A 26,111-nucleotide genomic window follows, 5' to 3' on the forward strand; every position below is an offset into this window, starting at 1 on the left:
ACCACAGGTATCAATTCATGGTGTATGTTGTCATATAAGGCTTTCCCTGTGTGTTTTAGTATCAATCTGTTCTGTGATCCGGGCTGGCTTCAGGACAAATAGAGTGGAATGATTTGGGGTTGACTTCAGCCCCTTCCTTATTTCATACGGGGCAAAATTCCCTTCTGTGAGTGTCCCGGGGCACTGCTGCCTTAGTTCTAATTCTTTTTCTGGGCTATTAGCCAGACATCCAATTTTGGGACACCCATTATTTGAAAATCCCCACCAATCCCCTGTTACGGTGACACTCATAACATTCAGCTGAACTGCCATTTGGATTTTTGTATATCAGCCGCTGGTTGTTACACCCAAACATTATACTCCTATTAGGATGCACCCATAACACCCTATCCTCACAATTCCCCACGTCTGGTGGGGCAAACCATAAGTAGCCGGGATACAAAAAGTTAATCTTGCTTGGGGTGTCCTGCGTGTTTATCCTGATGATGAATCTGATGAGGTAGATCCTAAGTTGCATCTTAGTCGTCGTCCGTTGTTGTCCTGAAGCGATCGACTTAATTTCTACTGTTATCGCGTCTAATATTTGATGTATATATATGTATTTAAACTGTCCATGCCCGCCCTCTTTTGTTTTTCGATAGTGGAGTGATCAGGAGGACCTGAGTTCATCGATTTTCACTGGTGTTTGGGTTTTTTTTGTTTCAATTGGAAATCATTACCAAGCAAAATTTCTGTTCAGATTGACAAATGTACGAGTCGTGGAGTGGTCGGAAAAAAGCTTGTTTATACTGGCCAGCAAAATCAAGGCTTTATTTTATAAGTTTTTATTTTATCAGCAGTCACCATTGGTCCTAGGGATTTAAACAGCATTGGAATCGGTCTAGCATGACCCTTGACACTATCCAGACAAAGCAGCCTGCTTGATTGGCACCCCATCCACGAAGATCCATCCCACTGACGCACAGTGGCAGCAGTGTGTACCATCTGGAAGATGCACTGCAGGAATTCACCAAGGTTCCTTAGACAGCACCTTGCAACCCCACAACCATTACCATCTAGAAGGACAAGGCAGCAGACACATGGGAGCACCACTACCTCGAGAGAGAGAGAGAGTGTGTGTGCGCGTGCGTTCGTTCGTTCCAACATTTGGTACAACTAGCCTAACCAATTATTTGTTTAGATCTAACATTAGCTTGTACACTAACCTTTAAAAAAATTATGGTTCTGACCCTTTAAATGCTTTTGCTGTTTGTTAAAGTTTGGCATTTGCTTTATGTGCTTCTTATTTATCTCCCAAAATGTATCGCTTCACATTTCTCTCTATCGAATTCTAATTGGCATCTATCTGCCAATTCTGTCATCTGTTTATTGTCGCCCTCAAGTCTGTTACGAGATCCAACTTAATTTCTCATTGGCCAAAAGTCAGAAACTCCAAGTCCCGATAGACCTCAGGAGTTTCCCTGCATGCGCAGTCCAGGAATGGGCTACATGTGCAGCACAACGTTAACATTCCCTGCGCTCCTGGTTGGGGAAAAAGGAATGGTGTGAAAATCGGATCATGTGACCCAGTAGCTGGGCACCATAAATTGAGAAGAGCCCTGAACGGGCTGAGGGGATAGGGAGGGATCCCAACAGAGGAGTGCCAGACAGGGTTAACAAGAAGGAAAGAAAGAGAGGAGTTAAGAAAGAGATTCCAACCAGAAAAAGGGCTGCGGTTGGTATCATTTAAGTAATGGGGCCTTGGGAGAAGCCCTGAAGATCCAAGAAAGCATCAGAAGATTGATGACTCCAGGCTGTTGGGGTGCAGACAACCCTTTGGGGCAGCAGTGTTCTGCTCGGTATGGCCGAAGAACTGAAGTTGTTTTAAAATCTATTTCACAGCATGTGGGTGTAATTGGCTAAGCCAGCATTTATTCCTCATCCTAATGGCCCTTGAGGATGTGGATGTAGTTAGCTAGGACAGCATTTATTCCCAATCCCTAATGGCCCTTGCAAATGTGGTGATGAGCCAGCTCCTTGATCTGCTGCAGTCCATGTGGTGTACCCACAGTGCTGTTTGGAAGAGAGTTCAGGATTTTGACTCAGAGTGAAGGAATGACGATTATAGTTTCAAGTCAGGATGGTGTGTGTCTTGGAGGAGAAATTGTAAATGGTGGTGCATCTGCTGCCCACGTCTTGCTGGTAGAGGCCATGTGTTTGTGAGGTGCTGTTGAAGGAATCTTGGTGAGTTGTTGCAATGCATCTTGTACATTGTACACACTACTGCCACTGTACAGGTACAGTGGTGGTGGAGAGAGAGAATGTTGAGTGGGTGTCAATCATAGAATCCCTACAGTGTAGAAGAAGGTCCATTCAGCCCATCGAGCCTGCACTGACAACAATCTCACCCAGGCCCTATCCCCATAACCCTACCTAATTACCCTGCTAATCCCCCTGACACTAAAAGCCAATTTAACATGGCCAATCCACCTAACCCGCACATCTTTGGAGTGTGGGAGGAAACCGGAGCATCGGGGGAAACCCACACAGACACGGGGAGAATATGCAAACTCCACACAGTCACCCGAGGACGGAATTGAACCCAGGTCCCTGGTGCTGTGAGGCAGCAGTGCTAACCACTGTGTTACCATGCCACCCTAAAGTGAGTTGCTATGTCCTGGATGGTATCAAGCTGCTTCTCGAGTGTTGCTGGAGCTGCACTCATCCAGTAAGTTGATGCTGGAGTGCAGATTTGGGAATCCAGAGGAACAGAGCCTTGGGAGGCGAGATTGAAACTGTGATTTGGGCCATTGTTGAGGCCTTGTGAGTTGGCGTGACTTTTGGAGAGAATTCCAAAGTGAAATCTTCCTGAACATTGACTCAGTCTTTTCTAACATTTCGTGAGTTGAGAAATTTGTAGAATCTGTCTTGACTGCATCTGCCATTTATTGTGCAGTTTGATGTTTGACTGCAATTTGCCTCTTAATTCACAGGTACTTCATTTTAACCCTTAATATTAATGAGCGACATTGTAAATTGTTTTATCCTTCTGATCTTGTCTACCAAAGTTTATTTCAAAACCAGTGGAATCCCTTGTGGCTTTATTCTCTTAGCAAGTGTGTTGGATCTCAAACTTTGTTGATGTTAAACAAAACGTCATTGGTCTCTAACTGGATTGTACAAAACATCTAGTCCAGGATCATGTCGTAAACATACCCTCTCCACTGTAAACCAGGTCTTTTATTTGAATGTATTCTGCAAATTCTGATGCAAGTCTAAGTCCAGATTATGTATGTCGAGATGTGTAATGATCCCAGTACTGACTCCTGGGGACACAGCTACTTGTATCTCTTCAATCCAACACTTTTACAAACCACTACCATCTGTTTTCTGTTTTTGAACCAACTTGGTTTATGTTGCTATATTTCTGTTACTATAATATGCTTTAATTTCCATTAACCAATCTTCTACACAGCATCTTCTGAAACGCCTTTTGAGAATCAATGTACATAACATGCACTGCATTTTCTTAATTAGTACAGTTATTTTCTCAAAGAACTCTCACTTTGTCAGACGCAACTTGTCTTTCATAAATTAGCTGACCTTAATTACCCGTACAACTTTCAAAGTGAATATTCATTTTAACCCATATAATAAGCTCTAGAAACTCGCCTACTACCACCTTCCTCTACTAATTTCCCATCTGTTAGCTCATTAGCAATGAGACTGAATGAATTCACGCCATTGTTGCTTCAATCTTCTCCATCTCTTTTTGAGATAAGTCATTCTTTGATATTGTGCATCCAAAGATTCCTTGGTCTTCCTTGGCTTGTTATATATTCTTCTTTGTGCAGGGTCATGTTTCTCTTATTGAAACGGGCCCAAACCATCATGGTCAACTTCTGGGATCTTCTGCTATGATTTTATACCATTCCTGATTCTTTGCGTCATGGCTCCTCCCTCTCAACTAACTCATTCTTGCTGTTAACATCTTGCTTGTCAACTTTTCTCCTATTCCTGTAAAATTATCTGTATAATATGAGGAATAACTATCATTTCAATAAACTCTTACTTTTATTTTTAGTGAATATATTTAGCCTTCCATGTCCTGCTAATTATCAAAAAGCAGAATATGCTGGCCGAATTCTTTCAATATCTTTTTCACAGCTTTCATTTTCTGACTGATACCTGTCAAGTTCTGCAACATTTTCCATATGTTCAGTTGTATCCCCTATAATTGCTAAATATACATTGAATGATTGCTAATAATCTGTGACTTTACTGGTCAAATCATTCCAACTTTGAGAAAGTAAATAATCCATACTAGAAGTCTGAGAGTTGCATTCACTCATCAGGATTCATCCGCTTGAAAAAATAACATAAACAGGCACTGGACTCCTTATCTGGTGTCCCAAAATTCTGAAGGACCCGAAGACTGTGTTCCACCTTGCAAGTCCCTGTCAGCATTGCTGCCGTCACATCTAGGTTCTGGCACTATTTGGATCAGGCCTTTAAAATCATAGAATCCTGCAGTGCAGAAGGAGGCCATTCGGCCCATCGAGTCTGCACTGACCACAATCCCACCCAGGCTCTATCCCCCATAACCCCATGCATTTACCCTAGCTAATCCCCGTGACACTAAGGGGCAATTTGCATGGCTAATTCACCTAACCCACACAACTTTGGACTGTGGGAGGAAACCGGAGCACCCAGAGGAAACCCATGCAGACACGGGGAGAACGTGCAAACTCCACATAGACAATGACCCAAACCGGGAATTGAACCCAGGTCCCTGGTGCTGTGAGGCAGCAGTGCTAACCACTGTGCCCCGTGCCGCCCCTTTGTTATCCCATGTTGAAAATAACAGTGTGGAAGGTGGCCTGGTCCAACTCTCATCCCTTCCCTGGGGAAGAGAAATCAGCTTGGCTGTAAGATTTAATAAATTATTATCCTATTCTGCCCAGCCCCCCCAAAATCCACAAATCCAGGACCCATCCGTCCAGGGCTTCCTGGATTCGGGGTCCGGTACCTGCCTTTTGCTGCATCCAACTTAACATTATTGTGACATCACCAATCAGGATTGGGTAAGAACAGTTCTCCATATTCTATTCTGATCCTCATCTTCAGCATTTCAATTTATTGACTATTCTTATTTCCACTGGTCCTTCTCCATTAATCTGGTGATCTGGGTTTACCTTGTTATTCTTTTTCTCCCTCTTTTGAATAGAGTCACATTGGCAAGTCTCTACGTCTCTGGTACAACTTCCTTATTACATGGAACGTACAGCCCAACTGTTCTATGCAGCAATTTGGTTTCCATACCAGCCTTCTCCCTTGTGTGATTATCTAGCATCCCTTTAAAGGCATGGTATAGTTCAAGCTCACTTGTGCAATCAGTTCTATGACAATGTATTAATAGAAACTGCCATTTATAATCAAAATCCTGCTGTGTCATTGTACAGTTATTCTATATTAGTGTGGCCCTGGTTTAAGTAACAATGTCAATTGTAGTAAATTAGTTAGAGTAAATATTAGATATCCATTTCCAAGAATGGAAAACATTACACGGCCAGATGACATGATACAGGATTAACTTCCATCCAGATTTATTTTCAGATAAAATCATTCAGAAGCAAAATCATAAGCGAAATACTTACTAACCAGCAATTTAAACAATACTCGATCAATAGTTGAGTCCATAATTCTTCTAGCTTTCCTCAATAAGCTTAGATACCATCTTTATTAATATGGAAAAGGATGTTTGTAAGATTAGTCACTGCTATTTCCTGACTTCATTTTTACCCTAACCGTAACGCCAGTGTCTTTTCTACTGTGTTCCATTCATTTTTTTAGTACAGATTCATTAGCCATTGATTTAATTTGGCATGGTATGATGTACTAAATAACTTGAGTTGTAATACCTATATTTATTTGATGCCAGATATTATCTTAACCTGTGTATATTATAAACTTGTATATCCATCAATAACAATTGTTATAGAGCTCAATATTTCTTTGAATATGTAGAGCACTTGCATTAAAGAGAACCGTGGTCAGATCGTGGCATATAGTCCACAGTTAGGATTTTCATGGGGGAGGGAAATTGCAAGGATAATGCCAGAACCAAGAGGTTATAATTATTAGGAAAGGGTGAACAGGCTAAGGCTCTTTTCTCTCAAAGAGAAAGCTTAAGAGTGGCCCAATAGCGATGTTCAAAATTATGAAGTAATTTGATAGGATCATAAAACAGAAGGTGCGTGTGCGTGCGTGCGTGTGCGCGCACGTGTGTGTGTGTGTGTGTGTGTGCGTGTGAGAAGAGGATGTGTTCGTGGCCATAAATATAAGATGGTCACTAATAACTCCGTAAGACATAGGAGCAGAATTAGGCCACTCAGTCCATCAAGTCTGCTCCTCCATTCAATCATGGCTGATATTTTTCTCATCTCCATTTTCCTGCCTTTTCCCCATAACCCCTGATCCCCTTATTAATCAAGAATCTATCTATCTCTGTCTTAAAAACACTCAATGACCTGGCCTCCACAGCTTTCTGCGGCAAAGAGTTTTACAGATTCACCACCCTCTGGCTGAAAAAATTATTCCTCATCTCTGTTTTAAAGGATCGTCCCTTTAGCCTGAGGTTGTGCCCTCTGGTTTTAGTTTTTCCTGCGAGTGGAAACATCCTCTCCATGTCCATTCTGTCCAGGTGTCGCAGTACCCCTCATCCTTCTAAACTTCAACTAGTAGAGACCCAGAGTCCTCAACCATTCCTCATACAACAAGCTCTTCATTCCAGGGATCATTCCTGTGAACCTCCTCTGGATCTTTTCCAAGGCCAGCACATCCTTCCTTAGATATGGGGCCCAAAATTGTTCACAATACTCCATCTGCCACTTCTTTGCCCACTCTCCTAACCTGTCCAAGTCCTTCTGCAGCCCTCCTGCTTCCTCAACACTACCTGTCCCTCTACATATCTTTGTATCATCTGCAAACTTAGCAACAGTGCCTTCAGTTCCTTCTTCCAAATTGTTGATGTATATTATAAAATGTTGTGGTCCCAGCACCGACCCCTGAGGCACACCACTAGTCACTGGCTGCCATCCTGAAAAAGACCCCTTTCTCCCCACTCCCTGCCTTCTGCCAGTCAGCCAATCCTCTATCCATTCCAGGATCTTACCCATAACATCGTGGGCTCTTAACTTATTTAACAGTCTCGTACGCGGCACCTTGTCAAAGGTCTTTTGGAAATCTAAATAAATCACATCCACTGGTTCTCTTACAGGGAATTCAGGAGAAACCACTTTAGCCAGAGCAAGACTAGGGTATGGAACATACCACTACATAGAGTGGTTGAGGTGAATAGCATTGATGCATTTCAGGGGAAGCTGCATAAATATGAAAGAAAAGGGAATAGGAGGATATGCTGGTGAGATGAAGTAGATTGGGAGGAGACTCATGTGGAGCATTAACACTGGCTTGAATGGTCAATTTGTGTGCTGTACCTCATTATCCCTGTGTTCATATTAAATTTGTTTTCCTTTAGGACTATCTTATTGGAGGCGGGATGAAGGGGAGCTGTACTACCCTTTACCAAAGAACAAGGAGACTGACCCTGCTGACATATTTTTTCCCACCAAAACTGTTGACAGATGTCAGGTATGTAAAAAAAAAGGCTTTATTAATCGGTCAAATATTGTTCAGTTATTTGAAATGGGAGGTCTTTGTACCTCAGGAAAAGCAAGCATATGTAAAACTGTTGATTTTCCCAGTTGTGTGTTTTCTTCACAACTTATCTTCTTGTATGCCTTGAATCCTCACTGCATACATGTATATTTTGAAGTGGAAATGCATCAATATGCCCAGCTTTCCAGGCATTATATAATCAAACTAATTTTTCCTTTTCTTCCTTGTGAGCATAAACAGTGGCTGTTCTTGAGTGGAATTGAAGTGGAAAAACAAAGAGTGAGCATAGGATCTGTTATATTATTGGGGCAAGGCCAGTAGAAATGAGAATGGATAACAATTGAAGTGTTGAATCAGATATAGAGTAAAGAAAGCAGATTATACTCCATCCTGTTCTGTCATGATTATATTTTGCTGCATCTGACTTAATTATTTTCTGTGTCTGATAATTCCTGTTAATTGGGTATGATAGGTGAACATGGTGGTGCAACTGTCACAACTTACGATTTGGACTATTTGTTTTTTTTTAAAGTTGCGGTAGATTGTCAGAAAAGTCATTATTGTGTCTGGGTCACAACATTCTTATCGCAGCTCCGAGTACGACTTACATTGACCAGTCTTACATTGGCATAGTGTTTTGGGATGGGCTTTATGTTAAAGATGTAATTATTTTTTTACATTAAACTGCTTTTTTCTGTCAGTTTTGATTCACAGCACCAGTTTTACCTAAAAAATAAGGAACATTGAGGTGTGATGCATTTTGCTCAGTAACTCTTATGAGGAATGTGAGACTTCAGTTATCTTCAAAAATTCCTTCTTGGGATGTGAGCTTTGTGGGCAAGGTCAGCAATTCATTACCCATCCCTAATTTCCCTTGAGAAGGCAGTGATCACCTCTTGAACTCCATGTTACGCAGGTGGACCCATTGTGCTGTTAGAAAGAGAGTTCCAGGATTTTGATCCATCACCAGTGAAGGAACAGCATCCTGACTTGGCACCATGTGTGTGACTTGGAGGGAACTTGCAGATGGTGGTATTTCCTTGCAGTTGCTGTCCATGTTCCTTTAGATGTTAGAGGGTTGCAAGGAAAACTCCGCAATACACTTGTAGATTGTACACACTGCTGCCACTGTGTGTGCCAGTGATAAAAGCTTTGAAATGTTTAAGATGGTGAATGGGCTGACAATCAAACAGACTGCTTTATCCTGGATGCTTTTGGGCTTCTTCAGTGTTGTTGGAGTTGCAGTCATCCAGCCAAGTGGAGAGTATTCCAACAGACTCCTTGTGTTTTGTAGATGGTGGACATGATTTGGGGAATCAGGAAGTGACTTACTCACTGCAGAATTACTATTTTCTGACCTGCTCTTGTAGCCACAGTATTTATATGGCTGTTCCAGTTCAGTTTCTGATTAGTGGTAGCCCCTGGCTGTAGATGATGGAAATTCAGTGCTGGTAATGTCTGGTGTGTCACTAGGACGTGATTGGATTCTCATTGCCCAGCAGTTGTGTGGTGTAAATGTTACTTGCTAATTATCAGCACAAGCCTGAATGTTGTCCTAGTCATGTTGCATGTGGGCATAGACTAGTTCATATCTGATGAGTTGCAAATGGTACTGAACACAATCATCAGTGAACATCCCCACTTCTGGCCTTATGATGGAAGGGGTCATTGATGAAGCAGCTGAATATGTTTGGGTTTAGGAGACTACACTGAAACAACATCCTGGGCTGAAATGATTGGCCTCCAATAGCTGCAACCATCTTTTATTTCCATTGACTTTAACTTTACTAGGTCTCCTTATCCAGTTCTTCTGTCCATGTTTGGACCAAGGCAATGATGAGGTCAGGAGCAGGGTAGCCCTGGCGGAACTCAAACTGAGCATCATGAGTAGGCTGTTGCTGAGTAAGTGCCCTTGGTAGCAATGTTGATAACACCTTCCTTGCTGATAATTGATGGAGCAATAATTACTTGGTTGGATTTGTCCTGCTTTATGTAGACGTGCATTCCTGGTCATTTTCTACATTGTTGGGTAAATGCCAATGTTGTAACTGTACTGGAATAATTTGGCTAGGGACCAGTGGTGCTGAAGTAATTATTGTTGGGATGTTGTCAGAGGGCCTGTATCCTTTGCTGCATCCAATGCCTTCTGTTGTTTCCTGATATCACATGGGGAAAATTGAAGAGGTCTAAAGACTGGCATCATTGATGATGGGGACCTCAGGAGGAGATGGAAAGACTAGAAATTCTGGGATTCTTTTCCTTGGAGCAGAAAAGATTATGGGGACATGATAGAGATGTTCAAAATCATGCAGGATTTTATTAGAGTAAAGGAGAAAATGTTTTCAATGACAGAAAAATCAGTAACTATAGGATGTGGATTCATCGTAATTGACAAACCCATAGTTGAAATGAGAAAAAACAATTATGCTGTAGAAATCACTGCTTGAAATGGTGGTGGGAGTCAATTCAACAGAAACTTTGAAAAACACTTGAGGGAAATTTGCCAGCAATATGTGGGGAAAGATAGGCAAATGGGACTAATTGGAATCTTTTTCAGTGAGCTGGCACAGTTGATGGATTGACTGGCTTCCTTCTATGCTGTATCATTCAGTGATTATTGGAAATCGTGAAGTCTTAACATCTTAATTTGCAAATTCCCCATCATAGTGCACGAGTAGGTATCAGTCAGCTAGGAGTGATAGAAGATAATTGGCAATATAAACTTCAAAAATTAGAATTCACTCCATGGTAATCATCACAACTAAGAGTTTTTAACCTGGCCACTATACCATGGCTCTTGATTTCATGCATGGAGTAGTTTTATAATAACAGGCTTATTATATAAAAGATATAGATGACTATGTAGGGGGTAGGATTAGTAAATTTGCGGATGACACAGAGATTGGCTGGGTGGATAACAGTGAGGCCGAGTGTCTTGGGCGACAAGAAGATATACAAACAGAGAAACTAGAAGCAGGAGTAGGCCATTCGGCCCTTCGAGTCTGCTCCGCCATTCATTTTGATCATGGCTGATCATCGAATTCAGTATCCTGATTTCCCCCCCCCCACTCCTCCCATATCCCTTGATCCCTTTTGCCCCAAGAGTTATATCTTATTTCTTCTAATATAGACAGAATGGTCAAATGGACAGATAAGTGGCAGATGGAATTTAACCCTGAAAAGTGTGAAGCATACACTTTGGAAGGAATAATTTGACAAGGAAATATTCAATGAACGGCATGACATTAGGAAATTCTGAGGAACAAAGGGACCTTGGCGTGTTTGTCCATGGATCTCTGAAAGCGGAAGGGCATGTTAGTAGGGTGGTGAAAAAGGCATTTGGGACACTAGCCTTTATCAATCGAGGCATAGATTACAAAAGCAGGGAAGTCATGTTGGAGTTGTATAGGACTTTGGTGAGGCCTCAGCTAGAGTACTGCGTGCAATTCTGGTCGTCACATTATAGGAAGGACGTGAAAGCACTGGAAGAGGTGCAGAGGAGATTCATCAGGATGTTGCCTGGGATAGAACATTTATGAAGAGAGTTTGGATAGACTTGGGTTGTTTTTGTTGGAACAGAGAAGACTGAGGGGTGACCTGATTGAGGTGTACAAGATTATCAGGGGCATGGACAGAGTGGAAAACGAGCAGCTGTTCGCCATATTGAAGTGTCAGTCACGAGGGACATAGGTTCAGGTGAGGTGCAGGAGGTTTAGGGGGGATGTTAGGAAAAACTTTTTTACCCTGAACGTGGTGACGGTCTGGGATGCGCTGCCAGGGAGGGTGATAGAGGCTGGTTGTCTCGCATCGTTTAAAAATGGATGAGCATTCGGCACGTCATAACATTCAGGGCTATGGGTCAAGTGCTGGTAAATGGGATTAGGTGGGAGGTAAAGTGTTTCTCGCGTGTCTCGATGGGCCAAAGGGCCTCTTCTGCACTTTATGATTTTGACTAAGAGCGGTAATAAAACTTTATATTACTGTTCTACAGTGTTATGTTGAATGACAGTGTGAGATGCAACTAATGTAACCTGGCTCCCAGGCCTGGAGTGATCAGTATGATGTGAGTGGGCTGCCTACATGGAAATGGGCTTCAGAATGATTGGGAGTGTGAAAAAACCAAGAGACCACACATCCTGTATTTCTAAGGTGTGGAGCAACCAGCTCCTGCCATCCATGCCACTCATGCAGCCTAAGTACTCTGCCTTGGAAGTTCTATTCTAATACTATAATACACATTTGGCCTGTGTTTGCATAATATGTAGTGCATTTTTAGCACAAGCTGCATTTTTAGCTGTTTACTCACTTTCTAATCTTTTCCGTCTTTGCTTTTGTTCTCCAAACTTATTTTTAAACTGAGTGCATAGAACATATCTTTATCATTTCCTACAGTGTATGGTGTCTTGGCAACTGGTCTCTTATCAATGTATGAACTTTTCTCACAACTTGGATGTTTGTCAATTTCTGCCATTTCATTTTGTGAGCTTGTTGTGCATACATTAAGATAAGATTACAATTTTCACTTTTCTCCACTTTTGCTATAATATAAAAACTAAACTGGAATGATGCTGAAATAGATTGACCATTAACATCGTAAAACATTCTTACAAGCTAGCAGAGCAGGACCGTGTCACAATTATGAAAATAAATCAAAATTTATCTTTAGCTTCCAACAGGCTCCCAATGGCAGGTCCCTTCACTGAAGGAAATTTATTGTGTGAAGCAGAAGGAAAAACAGAGTGTCCCTGCCTGGCAATTGAGTTCCCCTCCACTTCATCAGTCTCCCCCACAGGTAAGACAGTTCCAGCATTCACTTGTATAGTGCTGTCAACATAGCAACATTTTGGCAAAGCCCTTTGGGAGTTGGTGGTGTCCTGACTGATTAGCAAACATGAGTTACAAGAATTGAGGTATACCCGAGAACTAGATTCTGGAGCTTCGAATGAGGGTTAAGAGTAGCAAAGTGGATGGGATTAAGAATAGGCCAATATCATTAAAAGCTCTCGAGCAGTGGTGGGTGTACAATAGCTCAGAAACAGAAGAATGGAAGGCATGAGATGGCATGCAGATCTGATTGTGGTGGGGCTGCTGCTGGCAGATCTGTAGATCAGGAAAAGATTTCTAAAATCATTGGAGGTTGGCAGGGTTGGGGTGAGGACTACCCTTCACTGGAATTGACATCAGTGGACTACATGGACTTTCGCAAGGCGTAGGTTCAATCTCACAGGATCCAAGGTGTCCAATTGGATACAAAATTGGCTTGATGATAGAAGACAGAGGGTTGTTTTTCAATCTGGAGGCCAGTGACCAGCGGTGTGCCACAGGAATTGGCGCTGGGTCCATTGTTATTTATATTAATGATCTGGATGAGAATTTAGGACGCATGGTTAGTTTGCTAATGACACCAAGATTGGTGGCCAGTGGGCCACCAATGGCAGATGGAGTTTAATTTAGATAAATGCGAGGTGATGCATTTTGGTCGATTGAATCAGGGCGGGACTTACTCAGTAAATGGCAGGGCGTTGGGCAGAGTTATAGAACAAAGAGATCTAGGGGTACAGGTTCATAGCTCCTTGAAAGTGGAGTCACAGGTGGTTAGGGTGGAGAAGAAGGCATTCGGCATGCTTGGTTTCATTGCTCAGAACATTGGATACAGGAATTAAGATGTCTTGTTGAAGTTGTACAAGACATTGGTAAGGCCACACTTGGAATATTATGTACAGTTCTGGTCACCCTATTATAGAAAGGATTTTATTAAATTAGAAAGAGTGCAGAAAAGATTTACTAGGATGCTACCTGGACTTGATGGTTTGGGTTATAAGGAGAAGCTGGATAGACTGGGAGTTTTTTCCCCGGAGTCTGGGAGACTGAGGGGTGATCTTATAGAGATCTATAAAATAATGAGGGGCATAGATCAGCTAGATAGTCAACATCTTTTCCCAAAGGTAGGGGAGTCTAAAACTAGGGGGCATAGGTTTAAGGGGAGAGATACAAAAGGGTCCAGAAGGGCAATTTTTTCACACACAGGGTGGTGAGTGCCTGGAACGAGCTGCCAGAGGTAGTAGTAGAGGCAGGTACAATTTTGTCGTTTAAAAAACATTTAGACAGTTACGTGGGTAAGATTGGTATAGAGGGATATGAGCCAAATGTGGGCAATTGGAACTCGCTTAGTGGTAAAAACTGGGCAGCATGGACAAGTTGGGCTGAAGGGCCTTTTTCCTTGCTGTAAACCTCTAAGACTTTATGGTTGAGTTTTCCAAATAGCTTGAGCTTAAGAACAGTGAAATTCGGGAGGATGACATGGAGAGCATTTGAGAAGTTAAACTTGGTGGCAATGAAGATGTGAATGAATGCATGTTTTACTGGCAGCAAGGGTGAAGTGTGAACTGAATGTAAAAAAACGCTACAAAAAGTGACCTTAATACCACCAAGTCTTCATTTAAAATAAATCCATTTTCCCAATCTGATATTTATTGTTGCTTTTTGGAAATATTAAATTTCACTTAAATTGCACATTTGCTTTGTTAAAATTTGGACAAAATGCTTAATCACCCCATTTTAAGCTTAGTGGATTCTCCATCTTGTGTTATAATTCTGAATATAATATACCAAAGATCCCGAGATTAACTTCTAACTTGTGCTGAGGTAGTTGATCATTTCGCTTAAAGTTAAAGTTTATTTGTTAGTCACAAGTAGGCTTACATTCACACTGCAATGAAGCTACTGTGAAAATCCCCTAGTCGCCACACTCCGGTGCCTGTTCGGGTACACTGAGGGAGAATTTAGCACGGCCAATTCACCTAACCTGCACATTTTTGGACTGTGGGAGGAAACCGGAGCACCCGGAGGAAACCCGCGTAGACACGAGGAGAATGTGCAAACCCCACACACAGTGACCAAGCCGGGAATCGAACCCGGGTCCCTGGCACTGTGAGACAGCAGTGCTAATCACTGTACCACCGTGCTGCCACTTTGTGGGCCTCGCAGTTAACGTAAGTATCACCAGGCTAGAAAGGAGATAACTCAGCTGGGCTTGCACTCCTGATCATTCAGAGGGAATAGTCACATGCAGTTGTGAAGTGAAGAAATCGTGATATTGGGCTGTCACCTATAGGTGGGGTCTCACTCTTTCTCACGAAATGATGGAGGCCCCATCAGAAAGCAGCTAGTTGGTTGATTTCTGGTTGTCAAGATGGGGGATGTTATTGTTGAGGATTTTAATATCTTCTATTTCAGGTACCCAGTGTTGATAATCAAGCTCACACCATGCAGCCTGTTGCAAAGCCAAGCAATATCTGTCATGACTTCTACCCCAAATCAGAAGTGCACCCCAGTGTGATATTTATCAATTTCTTAACACCAGCCTACCGTTGCCTGTCTGAATGAGATTGCTGTTTCGGACACTTTGGTGCTGTAAACCAAGATGAATTTGATTAGGACTGTCCAAGTGTATTTTAGATAGGATCCTTACTGGGCAGGATTTGGACCTACGACCATAGGGAAACCTACTGTGCCACTTTTCTATTCATTCGTGGGACATGTGTGTCACTGGCTGGCCAGCATTTATTGCCCATCCCTAGTTGCTCTTGAAAAGGTGGTGGTGATATAGCTGAGTGGCTTGCCAGAGGGCATTTGAGAGTTAACCACATTGCTGTGATTCTGGTGTCATGTGTTGGCCAGACCAGGTAAAGGATTTTCTTCTCTAAAGGACATTAGTGAACCAAATGGGTTTTTACGACAATCACCAATGGTTTCACGGTCATCAGTAGATTCTTAATCCCTGATTTTTGTATTGAATTCAAATCCCACCATATGCCATGGCAGGTTCGAACCCAGGTCCCCAGAACATTAGCTGAGTTTCTGGATTAATAGTCTGGCGATAATACCACTCGGATAATTTCCTCTGCTGAGTTTTCTTTCATGTGAAATGAGTCATTGCACTGCCCAATTCTGGTACTATTCTTTCTATCGCATGAGTTAGTGTTTGCATCATTTCCATTTTCTTTTTCCTTCTTCTAAGCCTGGGAAGACTGAGGCCAGTTTAGTGCCCTCTGTTGCTGGCTAACTTGGCTCAGGTCAGCATTTGGCATCTTTAGGTCTGTATGACTTGTGCTTATTTATCTGAGGTCATTATACCTGCCCCCCTTTTTTTGTGTTTGTGCAGCAGTACTTTAACTGTCTGTATGCACATAAGTCTACTTAGTCATGCAAAGGTTTGGACTTCTGCTGGGATGTAGATAATGGATTAGTTTAGTGGGATGACAGGCTAACAGCAGCTTTGTCAACTATTTAAATCATCTCTCTTGCTGGCATAAGTGCAAGGTAATAGTGTTTTTGAGGTACATAAAATTGCATTGGGTTTTACAGCAAATATACCAGCTATCTTTAGCTATACACCATCATTCCATGTGTTAGTCTATTCCATATTGTCGCTACTATGAGTTAATGCATGTTGCTAATAAATGTGCAAACTAATGTATCAACATATCAGAGCCACATGGATCTTTTACCAGCAACGGGGCAATATATTCTATATTTTCAACAAAAGAATAGTTGAAATGTACTTTTTAGAACAGTATTTGTTTTGATTTTTGATAGAGATCTAATTTATCTTTCAATATTTCTGTCTAAATAAGGTTTTAACGCTAGATCCCACTCTTCATATGAAGCCATCTGCGGTATTTTCGCCATGTTATAATTTCAGTACACCAGTAGCAGTTTCAGAATCTGACACTCGGTCTTCAGTCAGCCCAGACTCCATTGTGGGTGTAGCCATCCAAAGCTATTCTGAACCCAAATCAGATTCACGTGTCGATACTTCTCCAGGACCAGGATTGATCAGAACTTCCAGATGTTCCCCACAGAAAAACTCGTCACTATTGCAAAACTGGAATCTCCAACTTGCCTCTCTGCCATCCTCTGTTATGGACAGTCCAGACTCTAAAATCTTAAAGCCAACAAGGAATGCAAGCTCATTGCATGATCAAGGGGAGAGCAACAGTTCCACATTGGGTCAGCCATCTGTATCCTGTATTGGGCCATTAGGAATTACAAATACTGTACATGGATCATTGGACCATCATGTATCTACATCATCTCTTGAAGATCCTATCATGTTATCGATGTAAGTAACATCTTGTCAGAAAATATTTCAAAATTTAAGAAACATTATTTTTATATTGTTGAGAATCTGTTCAGAGATATAAAAACCTTGCAACTTTTTACGTAGCTTTTGATGTTTAAGAGCATTTTGTGTGCCTGCCATGATGCTGGGTATTTTCGATAGGAGCTGAATCTGGATTTCAGCTTCATAGCTCAGTGCAAATGTACAGAATTTTAAATTTTCTAGATGATGTTTGCCTAAACGGATATTACAAATACTATATGTGATAATGTACCGTCAATCCAACTTGCATTGTAAACCTAAATTTAGAATTTTAAATGAAATTTAATTTCTAGAGCTCGTCTAAATTTACGTGAGAAACATGCGCGTCACGTAGCTGACATTAGAGCTTACTATGAGGCAGAAATAAACAGCCTTAAGGAAAAGTTGGAAACCTTAAATGGATCTTCTACAATATTTGAAGCAGAGAAACTCAACAAGAATCTTTTAAAAAGGTGATTTTTCCCGTTTTCAATAAAAACATGCATTTAAAGTGGTCAAATATATTTAATTTCCTTTACCTCACTTGCTGTTCTTTCATTTAATTTTTCATTCAAATGCATAACCAAATTATAGATTTTTTTAACTGAAGATTGTAAAAAAAATTATTGTACTACATGCAAATTATAAAGATCATGCATGCTTGAAAGAAGAGTATTAATGCCCCTATAAGTGTGTACGTTTGAACTTGTTCAGCGCAGGATGCCAATGTGCCCAAATAGTATAGTAACAAGTTTCACAACACCAGGTTAAAGTCCAACAGGTTTATTTGGTGGCACAAGCTTTCGGAGTGTTGCTCCTTCTTCAGGTGAGTGAGGAGTTGTGTTCACAAACAGGTCATATATAGATTTACACAATAATGGTTGGAATGTGAGTCTTTACAGGTAAGCAAGTCTTAAAGGTACAGACAATGTGAATGGAGAGAGGGTTAAGCACAGGTTAAAGAGATGTGTATTGTCTCCAGCCAGGACAGTTAGTGAGATTTTGCAAGCTCAGGCAAGTCGTGGGGGTTACAGATAGTGTGACATGAACCCAAGATCCCGGTTGAGGTCGTCCCCGTGTGTGGAACTTGGCTCTCAGTCTCTGCTCAGCAATTCTGCATTGTCGTGTGTCGTGAAGGCCGCCTTGGAGAACGCTTACCTGAAGATCAGAGGCTGAATGCCCGTGACTGCTGAAGTGTTCCCCGACAGGAAGAGAACACTCCTGCCTGGTGATTGTTGAGCGGTGTTCATTCATCTGTTGTCGTAGCATCTGCATGGTCTCCCCAATGTACCATGCCTTGGGACATCCTTTCCTGCAGCATATCAGGTAGACAATGTTGGCCGAGTTGCAAGTGTATGTACCGTGTACCTGGTGGATGGTGTTCTCACATGAGATGATGGCATCCGTGTCGATGATACGGCATGTCTTGCAGAGGTTGCTGTGGCAGGGTTGTGTGGTGTCGTGGTCACTGTTCTCCTGAAGGCTGGGTAGTTTGCTGCGGACGATGGTCTGTTTGAGGTTGTGCGGTTGTTTGAAGGCATGTGGGGATGGCCTTGGCGAGATGTTCGTCTTCATCGACAACATGTTGGAGGCTCTGGAGAAGACGTCGTAGCTTCTCCGCTCCGGGGAAGTACTGGACGACAACGCGTACTCTGTCTGCCGTGTCCTGTGTTTGTCTTCTGAGGAGGTCGGTGCGGTTTTTCGCTATGGTGTTTCGGAACTGTCGATCAGTGAGTCGAGCACCATATCCTGTTCTTATGAGGGCGTCTTTCAGCGTCTGTAGGTGTCTGTTGCGATCCTCCTCATCTGAGCAGATCCTGTGTATACGGAGGACATGTCCGTAGGGGATGGCTTCTTTAACGTGTTTAGGGTGGAAGCTGGAGAAGCGGAGCATCGTGAAGTTATCCATGGGCTTGCGGTACAGTGGAGTGCTGAGGTGACCGTCCTTGATGGAGATGCATGTGTCCAAGAATGCAACCGATTCCAGAGAGTAGTCCATGGTGAGTCTGATGATGGGAGGGAACTTGTTGATGTCATCATATAGTTGTTTCAGCAAACCATCAAGTCATCAAATAATGTGTCATGGGGCACCTTCAAATTTTTGTGCTATGAATCAACGGAATTTGAATTTTGTCAGTGAAGTGATGAAATTGCTGGAGGGTGTAGGTAGGTCTAGGTCACTGTGGTATGAAGAGAGTTACAGAATCCACTAAAGACTGGATCAAATGACAAAATCTGATTTCACTGTTAGCTGAGACAAACTCCACTGAATTTTGGAGTCTCCAATCTTGGAACAAATAAACTGATGGAAACTTAAAAACGTTGACAAGATGATGGCAAATGCAGCTAAAAATTCAAGATGAGCATTGTATATATTTTGTTCCAATTTTCTCCTCGCCTGCATTGAAGATGTTAACTTCAGATGCTAATGGAATGATACCCTTTATTAAAGAACAGTTTTGATCCCCTTATCTAAGGAAAGATACTGGCATCGGAGGCATTCCGGCAAAGGTTTACTAGGTTGATCCCAGGTATGGAATTAATTTCTTATGAGTGGTTGTGTAGTTTGAGCTTTATACTCATTGGAATTTCTACGAATGAGAGGTGACCTTATTTAGGCATGTAGGATCCTCAGGGGCTAAACAGGGTAGATGCTGGGAGGTTATTTCCCCTTGTGGGAGAGGGCATAATCTCAGAGAAAGGGGTCACCCATTTAAGATAGAGATGAAGAGAAATTTCTTCTCCTGAGGGTAGTGAATCTATGGAATTCTTTGGAAGGCTGTAGAGTCTGGGCCATTAAGTATGTTCAAGAACATACGAACCAGGAGCAGGAGTAGGCAATTCAGTGTCCTCTGCCTTTCAATATGATCATGACTGATCTTGTCTTGACCTCAACTCCACTTTCCTACCCGTTCTCCATAACCTTTTAACCCATTACTAATTAAAAATCTATCTTATTTCCTCAAATTTACTTAACGTCCTAGCATCCACTGCACTCTGGGTAGTGACTTCCACAGATTTATAACCCTTTGAGAGAAGTAGTTTCTCTTCATCTCTGTTTCAAATCTGCTGTCCCTTATCCTAAAACTACGACCTCTTGTTCTAGATTGCCCCACAAGAGGAAGCAGCCACTCCACGTCTACTTTGTTAGTATTTTTATCATCTTGTATACCTCAATTAGATCTTTCGTTCTTCTAAATTCTAGAGAGTGTAGGCACCGTTGGTTCCTGAACAGCCCGAGAATTTAAGGCTCTCAAATGGTCGAGGTGTTTTCTCAGAATGGCATCGCACAGTGGTTAGTACTGCTGCCTCACAGCGCCAGAGACCCGGTTCGATTCCCGGTTTGGGTCACTGTCTGCGTGGGTTTCCTCCAGGTGCTCTGGTTTCCTCCCACAGTCCGAAAGAAGTGCTGGTTAGGTGCATTGGCCATGCTAAATTCTCCCTCAGTGTACCCGAACAGGTGCCAGAGTGTGGCGACTAGGGGATTTTCATAGTAACTTCATTGCAGTGTTAATGTAAACCTACTTGTGACGCTAATAAATAAACTTTATGCAGATTTCATATGAAACTGGTCCTGTCCTTGAAACCACGCAGGGCCATTCCCAAGATTCTTTAATAATATCCTATCACCTGCCGTTAAGTGTCTCTCATGGCTGGTGTTGTTGTGGGCACGGCACTGGACTTCTTAATGCCTTTCCATGCTCCCTCCACCAGATTTGGAAAGATCAGGCTCAATCTAGTGTGGAGTCGGCTGCCCATGAGCAGCTTGGCTAGTGCTATTCCGGTAGTCAAATATCACTGCCAATCCATCTTTTTCGATGTGGGCATATTTGTGTTCTGCGATAGCCAAGACCCTGGAAGCATATGCAATTGGGTATTCCTCTCCGATTGGCCACCTCTGTGCCAACACCACCCTGATGCAATACGGGGATATGTCATAGGTCAGTAATAGTTCTTTCTGGGATCATAATGTGCCAGAACATTGGACAAGGGAAGCTGTTGCTTTACTTTATTGAAAGCCAAGGAATGACTGGAAGACCACTCCCAAGACTGATCCTTTTTTAGTAGTTGGGGTAATGGGGTCAGGATGGAGGCAAGATTGGGTATAAATTTCTCGTATTAGGTTACCAACTCCTAAAATGTTCTTAACTCCTGAATGGATGTTGGATCCTTGGCGCCTTTGATCACCCGCACTTTGTCCTCCAAGGGGTGTAGACCAGTCTTGTCTGCTCTCTAGCCCGGATAGATCACTTGGGGGTCTACAATACACATTTTTCCCTTCTAAGGCATATGCCTGCCTTGGAAAACTGACTTAGAACTTCCTCAAGGTTCCTTATGCGTTCCTTATTTGTTTTTCCTGTTATAAGGATGTCATCCAGATAGGTAGCAACTTGAGGCAGACCTTGTAAAATGTTCTGCATCATTTGCTGGAAAATTGAGCAGGCTGATGGTAACCCAAATGGCAGTCTGGTTTCTTGGTAAAGGCCCTTATGTGTATGAATTGTTGAATATCTCTGGAATTTTTTGTCGAGCTGTTATTGTAAGTAAGCGTGACTCATATCAAGTTTCGAAAACGAGAATTCTGCTACCAACTTTGAGTATAAATCCTTGATCCGAGGGATTTGGTATTTATCCAGCTGCAAGAAACGGTTTACCGTTTGTTTAAAATTCCCACAAAGGCGGACTGATCCATCTGGCTTCAAAATTGTAACGACTAGTGCTGCTCATTCCACAATTGGACTGGTTGGATGATCCTTTCATGCTCCAGTCTTTGGATTTCTGCTTCAACATTTTCCTGCAAGGCAAATGGTACTGGATGGGCCTTGCAAAATTGCGGAATTGCTTCCTGGCCAACATGCAAGGTTGCCTTGGCTTCTTTTTATAGCCCCTAGACCTTCATGGAAAACCTCATGGTATTTAAGCAGGACTTCACGAAGGTGATCATTCTCTAGCTGAAAGAAGTTGAGCCAATCGAGGTGGATCTCTCGCAACCAATTTATACCAGCCTACAAGTTGTTTTTCTAGATCATGTAGGACTCCTTTGCTGTTTTAACTCTGCGTACTCGCAATAATTACAATGCACTACCAGGAAGGATTCTGAAGGGACTTGTGACTGGTCAAAGTTCGGCTTTGATTTGGGGCTGAGTTGTGGACAAATCTGGAGTTACATGTATCTGGATGCATCCTGAATGAGGCTACGCAATCTCCTGCACTCAAGAGGTGGTCTCCGCACTCAAGTTGAACTAGCATGGGTGTCCACTTCCGTTGGGATACTTTGCAACTCATATGCTCCACTTGCAGCTGGCCTGATCATTTTCCAATGATCAGGCCAGCTGTAGCACCTGTTTGAAGTCCAATTGAGCTTCAGCTAATAGGCATTTTTGAATAATTATGTTATTAATCCCGCATATCAAATAGTCTCTTAGCATCTCATTAAGGGTTAAACCAAATTCGCATTATTCCTCCAGTCGACTTAATCTAGTTAAGAAACCCGGAACAGATTCACCTGGCTCTTGTAATGCTGAGTGAAAATGATAACGTCTCAGAATTAGAGGTGGCTTGGGGTTGTAGTATTCTCTAACTAGTTCAGTCCATTCTTAAAAGTTTTAGTTTCCGACGCCTCAGGGAGAGTTAAACTTCAAATGACAACAAATACGGAAGTGCCACGGGAGAATTACCCATTGTTTTTCATCTGCCATAATGTCGTTTGCCCAAAAAAAAGTAATGCATGCATTCCACATATTGGACCCAGCCCTTCACAGCAGGGTTGAACAAGTCTAGTTTTCCAGACAAAGGCATGATGCATAAGAATGGCTTACCCCAACTTAGGCCAATTGTAACAAGCAAATTCCTTAAGGGTCATGCTTTACCTCATCATCACTGAAATCACTCCTCAGAGGCCGATATCCCTTCACCAAACTTAAATTTATTTATATAACTAGCTCTATCCTCATACAGAGTATAAATCCAGAGTGCCAGTAACCCTGACACTCCACATTATAGATGGGCATGGCTCCTCGATTAGACAAGTCATTATTGTTTTAATCAGGGAGCTTGTATTCTAAGAGGTTCACATCATCATTTCACTTTATAAATCACTGGTTCAGCCTCAACTAAATTTATCGAATTTGGTGCACCACATTTTAGGAACGTTTTGGAGACAGTATAGAAAAGATTTACAAAATTGTTTCCAGGGATGCGAACTTTAGTAATATAGATTGGAAGCTGGAGCTGTTTCCCTTGGAGAAGGGAAGATTGGAAGGAGATCTGATAGAGGGGCCTGGACAGGCGGCGAAACCTTTCCCAATAGCTGAAGGGTTGAGAACCAGACACAGATTTAGGGTGATTGGCAAAATAACCAAAGGTGACATGAGAAAAAAAACTTTTTATGCAGCATATGGTTAGAATCTGGAATATTGCCCAAGTATGATAGCGACAGCTTCAATAATGGCTTTAAAAATGAATTGGATAATTATCTAAAGAGAAAATTTGCAGAGTCATGGGGAATAAGGCGGGAGAGTGGCACTGGTAGAATTGTTCTTGCATAGTGTTGGCACAGGCACAATGGGAGGATTAACCTCCTGTACTGTGACCATTATTATGATTCTGTGTTTATTAATTGATTAATGGAAATCTTTGCACTATTTCTCATGGTATTTTGAATTTTCAGATGTGAACAACTGGAAAGAGCTTTAACTGAAGCTGGTGATCGTATTCGAAACCTAGAGAACAAGAACTACTTAATGGAAATGCAGTTGGTGGGTAGAAGCCCTTGAATGATTGAAGGAAACTTTTATGTATAATTTGGAGCAAGTATTGTGGACAGAAACCTTGAGCGAGCTGACCTTTAGTCTTGAGTAAAAACCATTGTAATAATTTGGAAAGCATTTGTACAATGAATAGAGTTTGGATTGTATTTAACAGCTTAACACATCTAGATAAAAGCCAACAATAACAGTGGTTAGCACTGTTGCCTCACAGTGCCAGGGGCTCGGGTTTGATTCCAGTCTTGGGTGACTGTCTGTGTGGAGTTTGCACATTCTCCCCTGTGTCTGTGTGGGTTTCTTCCTGGTGTTCCAATTTCCTCCCACAGTCCAAAGATGTGCAGGTTAGGTGGATTGGTCATGCTAAATTGCCCTTTGGTATCCAAGATGTGCAGTTGAGCTGGATTGATCAATACGGGGTTATAGGGCATAGGATTGGGCCTATGTTGGGTGCTCTTTCGGAAGGTTGGTGCAGACTTAATGGGCCAAATGACCTCTTCTACGTTGTAGGGATTCTGTGATTCTAATAACTTGCTAGTTCATTTCCTTAATGTTAGGAAATTAGAAAGTATAAATGTACAAAGGGACCTGGCTGTTTTTGTCCATAAGTCACTGAAGCCTAGCATGTAGGTGCAACAAACTATTAGGAAGGCTAATGGAATGTTAGCTTTTATTGGAAGAGGATTTGAGTACAGGAGCAGTGAGATCTTGCTTCAATTGTATAGGAGTTGGGTTTGACCACACCTGGAGTACTGTGCAGTTTTGGTTCCCTTGCATCAGCAAGATTATTGTTGTCATAGAGGGAGTGCAGCAGAGGTTCATCAGGCTTTTTCTGGGGATGGCAGGACTGTTATATGAAGGGAGGGTGGGCAAACTGAGCCTATATTCTTTAGAGTTTCAAAGAATGAGAGGTGATCTAATTGAAACCTACAAAATACTTAAAGGAATAGACATGGTAGATGCAAGTAAGATGCTTCCCTTGGTTGGGGAGTCTAGAACCAAGGAAGCATAATTTCAAAACAATAGGGATGCCACTGGGATGAGGAGAAACTTCTTTACACATGGGGCCCGTTTTCGGGCACGAAAACTTGGTAAAGTTGGGCATGAGGCGAGTAGCGTGATCCGCGACTGCCTCCGCGCCCATTCCCCTTTTACCAAGCGCCTAAAATGACCACGATTGGGACTGCGCCCGTTTCGGGCGCGACAACAATTTAAATGCATTTGCATGCATCTAAATTGGCTGGACGCCCAAACTTACCGGCATTTCCCCCTTTACCAACACATTCGCCCATCCAGAATCGGCGCGAAACAGACATGGTCTGCAAAAGTCCGATTCAGGTGCTCCAGTTTCTGAGGAAGTAAGTTCAGAGCTTCTGGTGGTGAAGGAGGGAGGCGGGTCAGATGGCTCTCTGGGGGCGTGGGGGGGGGCAGTCTGCTGCCACTCTGCGTGCGATCGGTGGGGAGACCAGGGGCCGTGATCGGTCTGGGTAGTGGGGGCTGGGGAGCGTGGATAAGGGGGACAGTTTTGTTGTGGAAGTGGGGCAATGTCTGTGGGGGTCAGGGGGGAGGCCATATCGGGCCCAGGAGCGATATGGCAGGGGTGCGTTTTTATTTTTTTTTACTGCGCATGCGCAGTTGAAGGCTCCGATCGGAGCAGCAGCATTTCAGGTATGATAAGCCCCGCCCACAGGCTGCTGCAGTGCGATTCAGAATCGCTGCTTTTTTTTTTCAGGCAGAGTGCGTATGGGGGATCTGAAACATTCCCAGATTCAGCACTTAGAATCAAAATGGTAAAATCAGACCCATTGGGTTGTGAATCTTTGGAATTCTCTACCCCAGAGGGCTGTGGAAGCTCAGTCATTGTGTATGTTTAAAGCAGAGATTTCTCATTAACAATAACGTAAAGGGTTGTGGGGATAATTGGTGTAAAGGCATTGAAGTGTTCGATCAGCCATGATCGTATTAAAAAGCGGAGCAGGCTGAATAGCAATGTTAATTTATGTTTAGTCACTTTATTTCCCACTGTTCAAGATCAGCCATGATCGTATTAAAAAGCGGAGCAGGCTGAATAGCAATGTTAATTTATGTATAGTCACTTTATTTCCCACTGTTCAAGATTACTCTTGTACTTTTGGTTAGGCTAATTGGCCAGGGCGCTATGATGCAGTTAGTGCCGCGTCTCACGCATTGCAACAGCGTCTTGATGAAATGCGAAAAGACAACAAAGACAAAGATAACATGATCAACAAGCTCAATAGCAGGCTGAAAAACCTAGAAGAGGCTTTTGAAAAAGCTTATAAACACTCCGATAATAAAGATGCCAGAATGAAACAAGAGCACAAAATATTACAGAATGTGAGTTTTGAATTCACTTACATGAATTGAGTTTTGATTTGATTTATTATTGTCACATGTACTGGGGTACATTAAAAGTATTAATGTACTATTTGCATGCTATACAGACAAAATATACCGTTCATAGACTACATAGGGGAGAAGGAAAGGAGAGGGTGCAGAGAGAGTCACAGAGTCAGTACTTAATA

The 26,111-nt window shown here is 42.4% G+C and overlaps 1 protein-coding gene across 13 annotated transcripts in view; it reads left to right on the forward strand.

Annotated features, from left to right (window-relative positions):
• mphosph9 (M-phase phosphoprotein 9) overlaps nucleotides 1-26,111 on the forward strand; it is a 112,825-nt gene that overhangs the window by 33,026 nt on the left and 53,688 nt on the right. For 8 of the 13 annotated variants that reach the window (XM_078227116.1, XM_078227113.1, XM_078227115.1 and 5 more), the window contains 6 exons: nucleotides 7,520-7,632; nucleotides 12,326-12,451; nucleotides 16,296-16,783; nucleotides 17,119-17,277; nucleotides 23,475-23,562; nucleotides 25,708-25,923. In XM_078227116.1, the coding sequence (XP_078083242.1) occupies nucleotides 7,520-7,632; nucleotides 12,326-12,451; nucleotides 16,296-16,783; nucleotides 17,119-17,277; nucleotides 23,475-23,562; nucleotides 25,708-25,923 (1,190 nt within the window). The remainder of the gene's footprint in view (nucleotides 1-7,519; nucleotides 7,633-12,325; nucleotides 12,452-16,295; nucleotides 16,784-17,118; nucleotides 17,278-23,474; nucleotides 23,563-25,707; nucleotides 25,924-26,111) is intronic. The other 5 variants (XM_078227121.1, XM_078227120.1, XM_078227119.1 and 2 more) reach the window with 2 other exon arrangements.

The sequence above is a fragment of the Mustelus asterias genome, chromosome 13, assembly GCF_964213995.1.
Source record: "Mustelus asterias chromosome 13, sMusAst1.hap1.1, whole genome shotgun sequence".
NCBI classification, from domain to species: domain Eukaryota; kingdom Metazoa; phylum Chordata; class Chondrichthyes; order Carcharhiniformes; family Triakidae; genus Mustelus; species Mustelus asterias.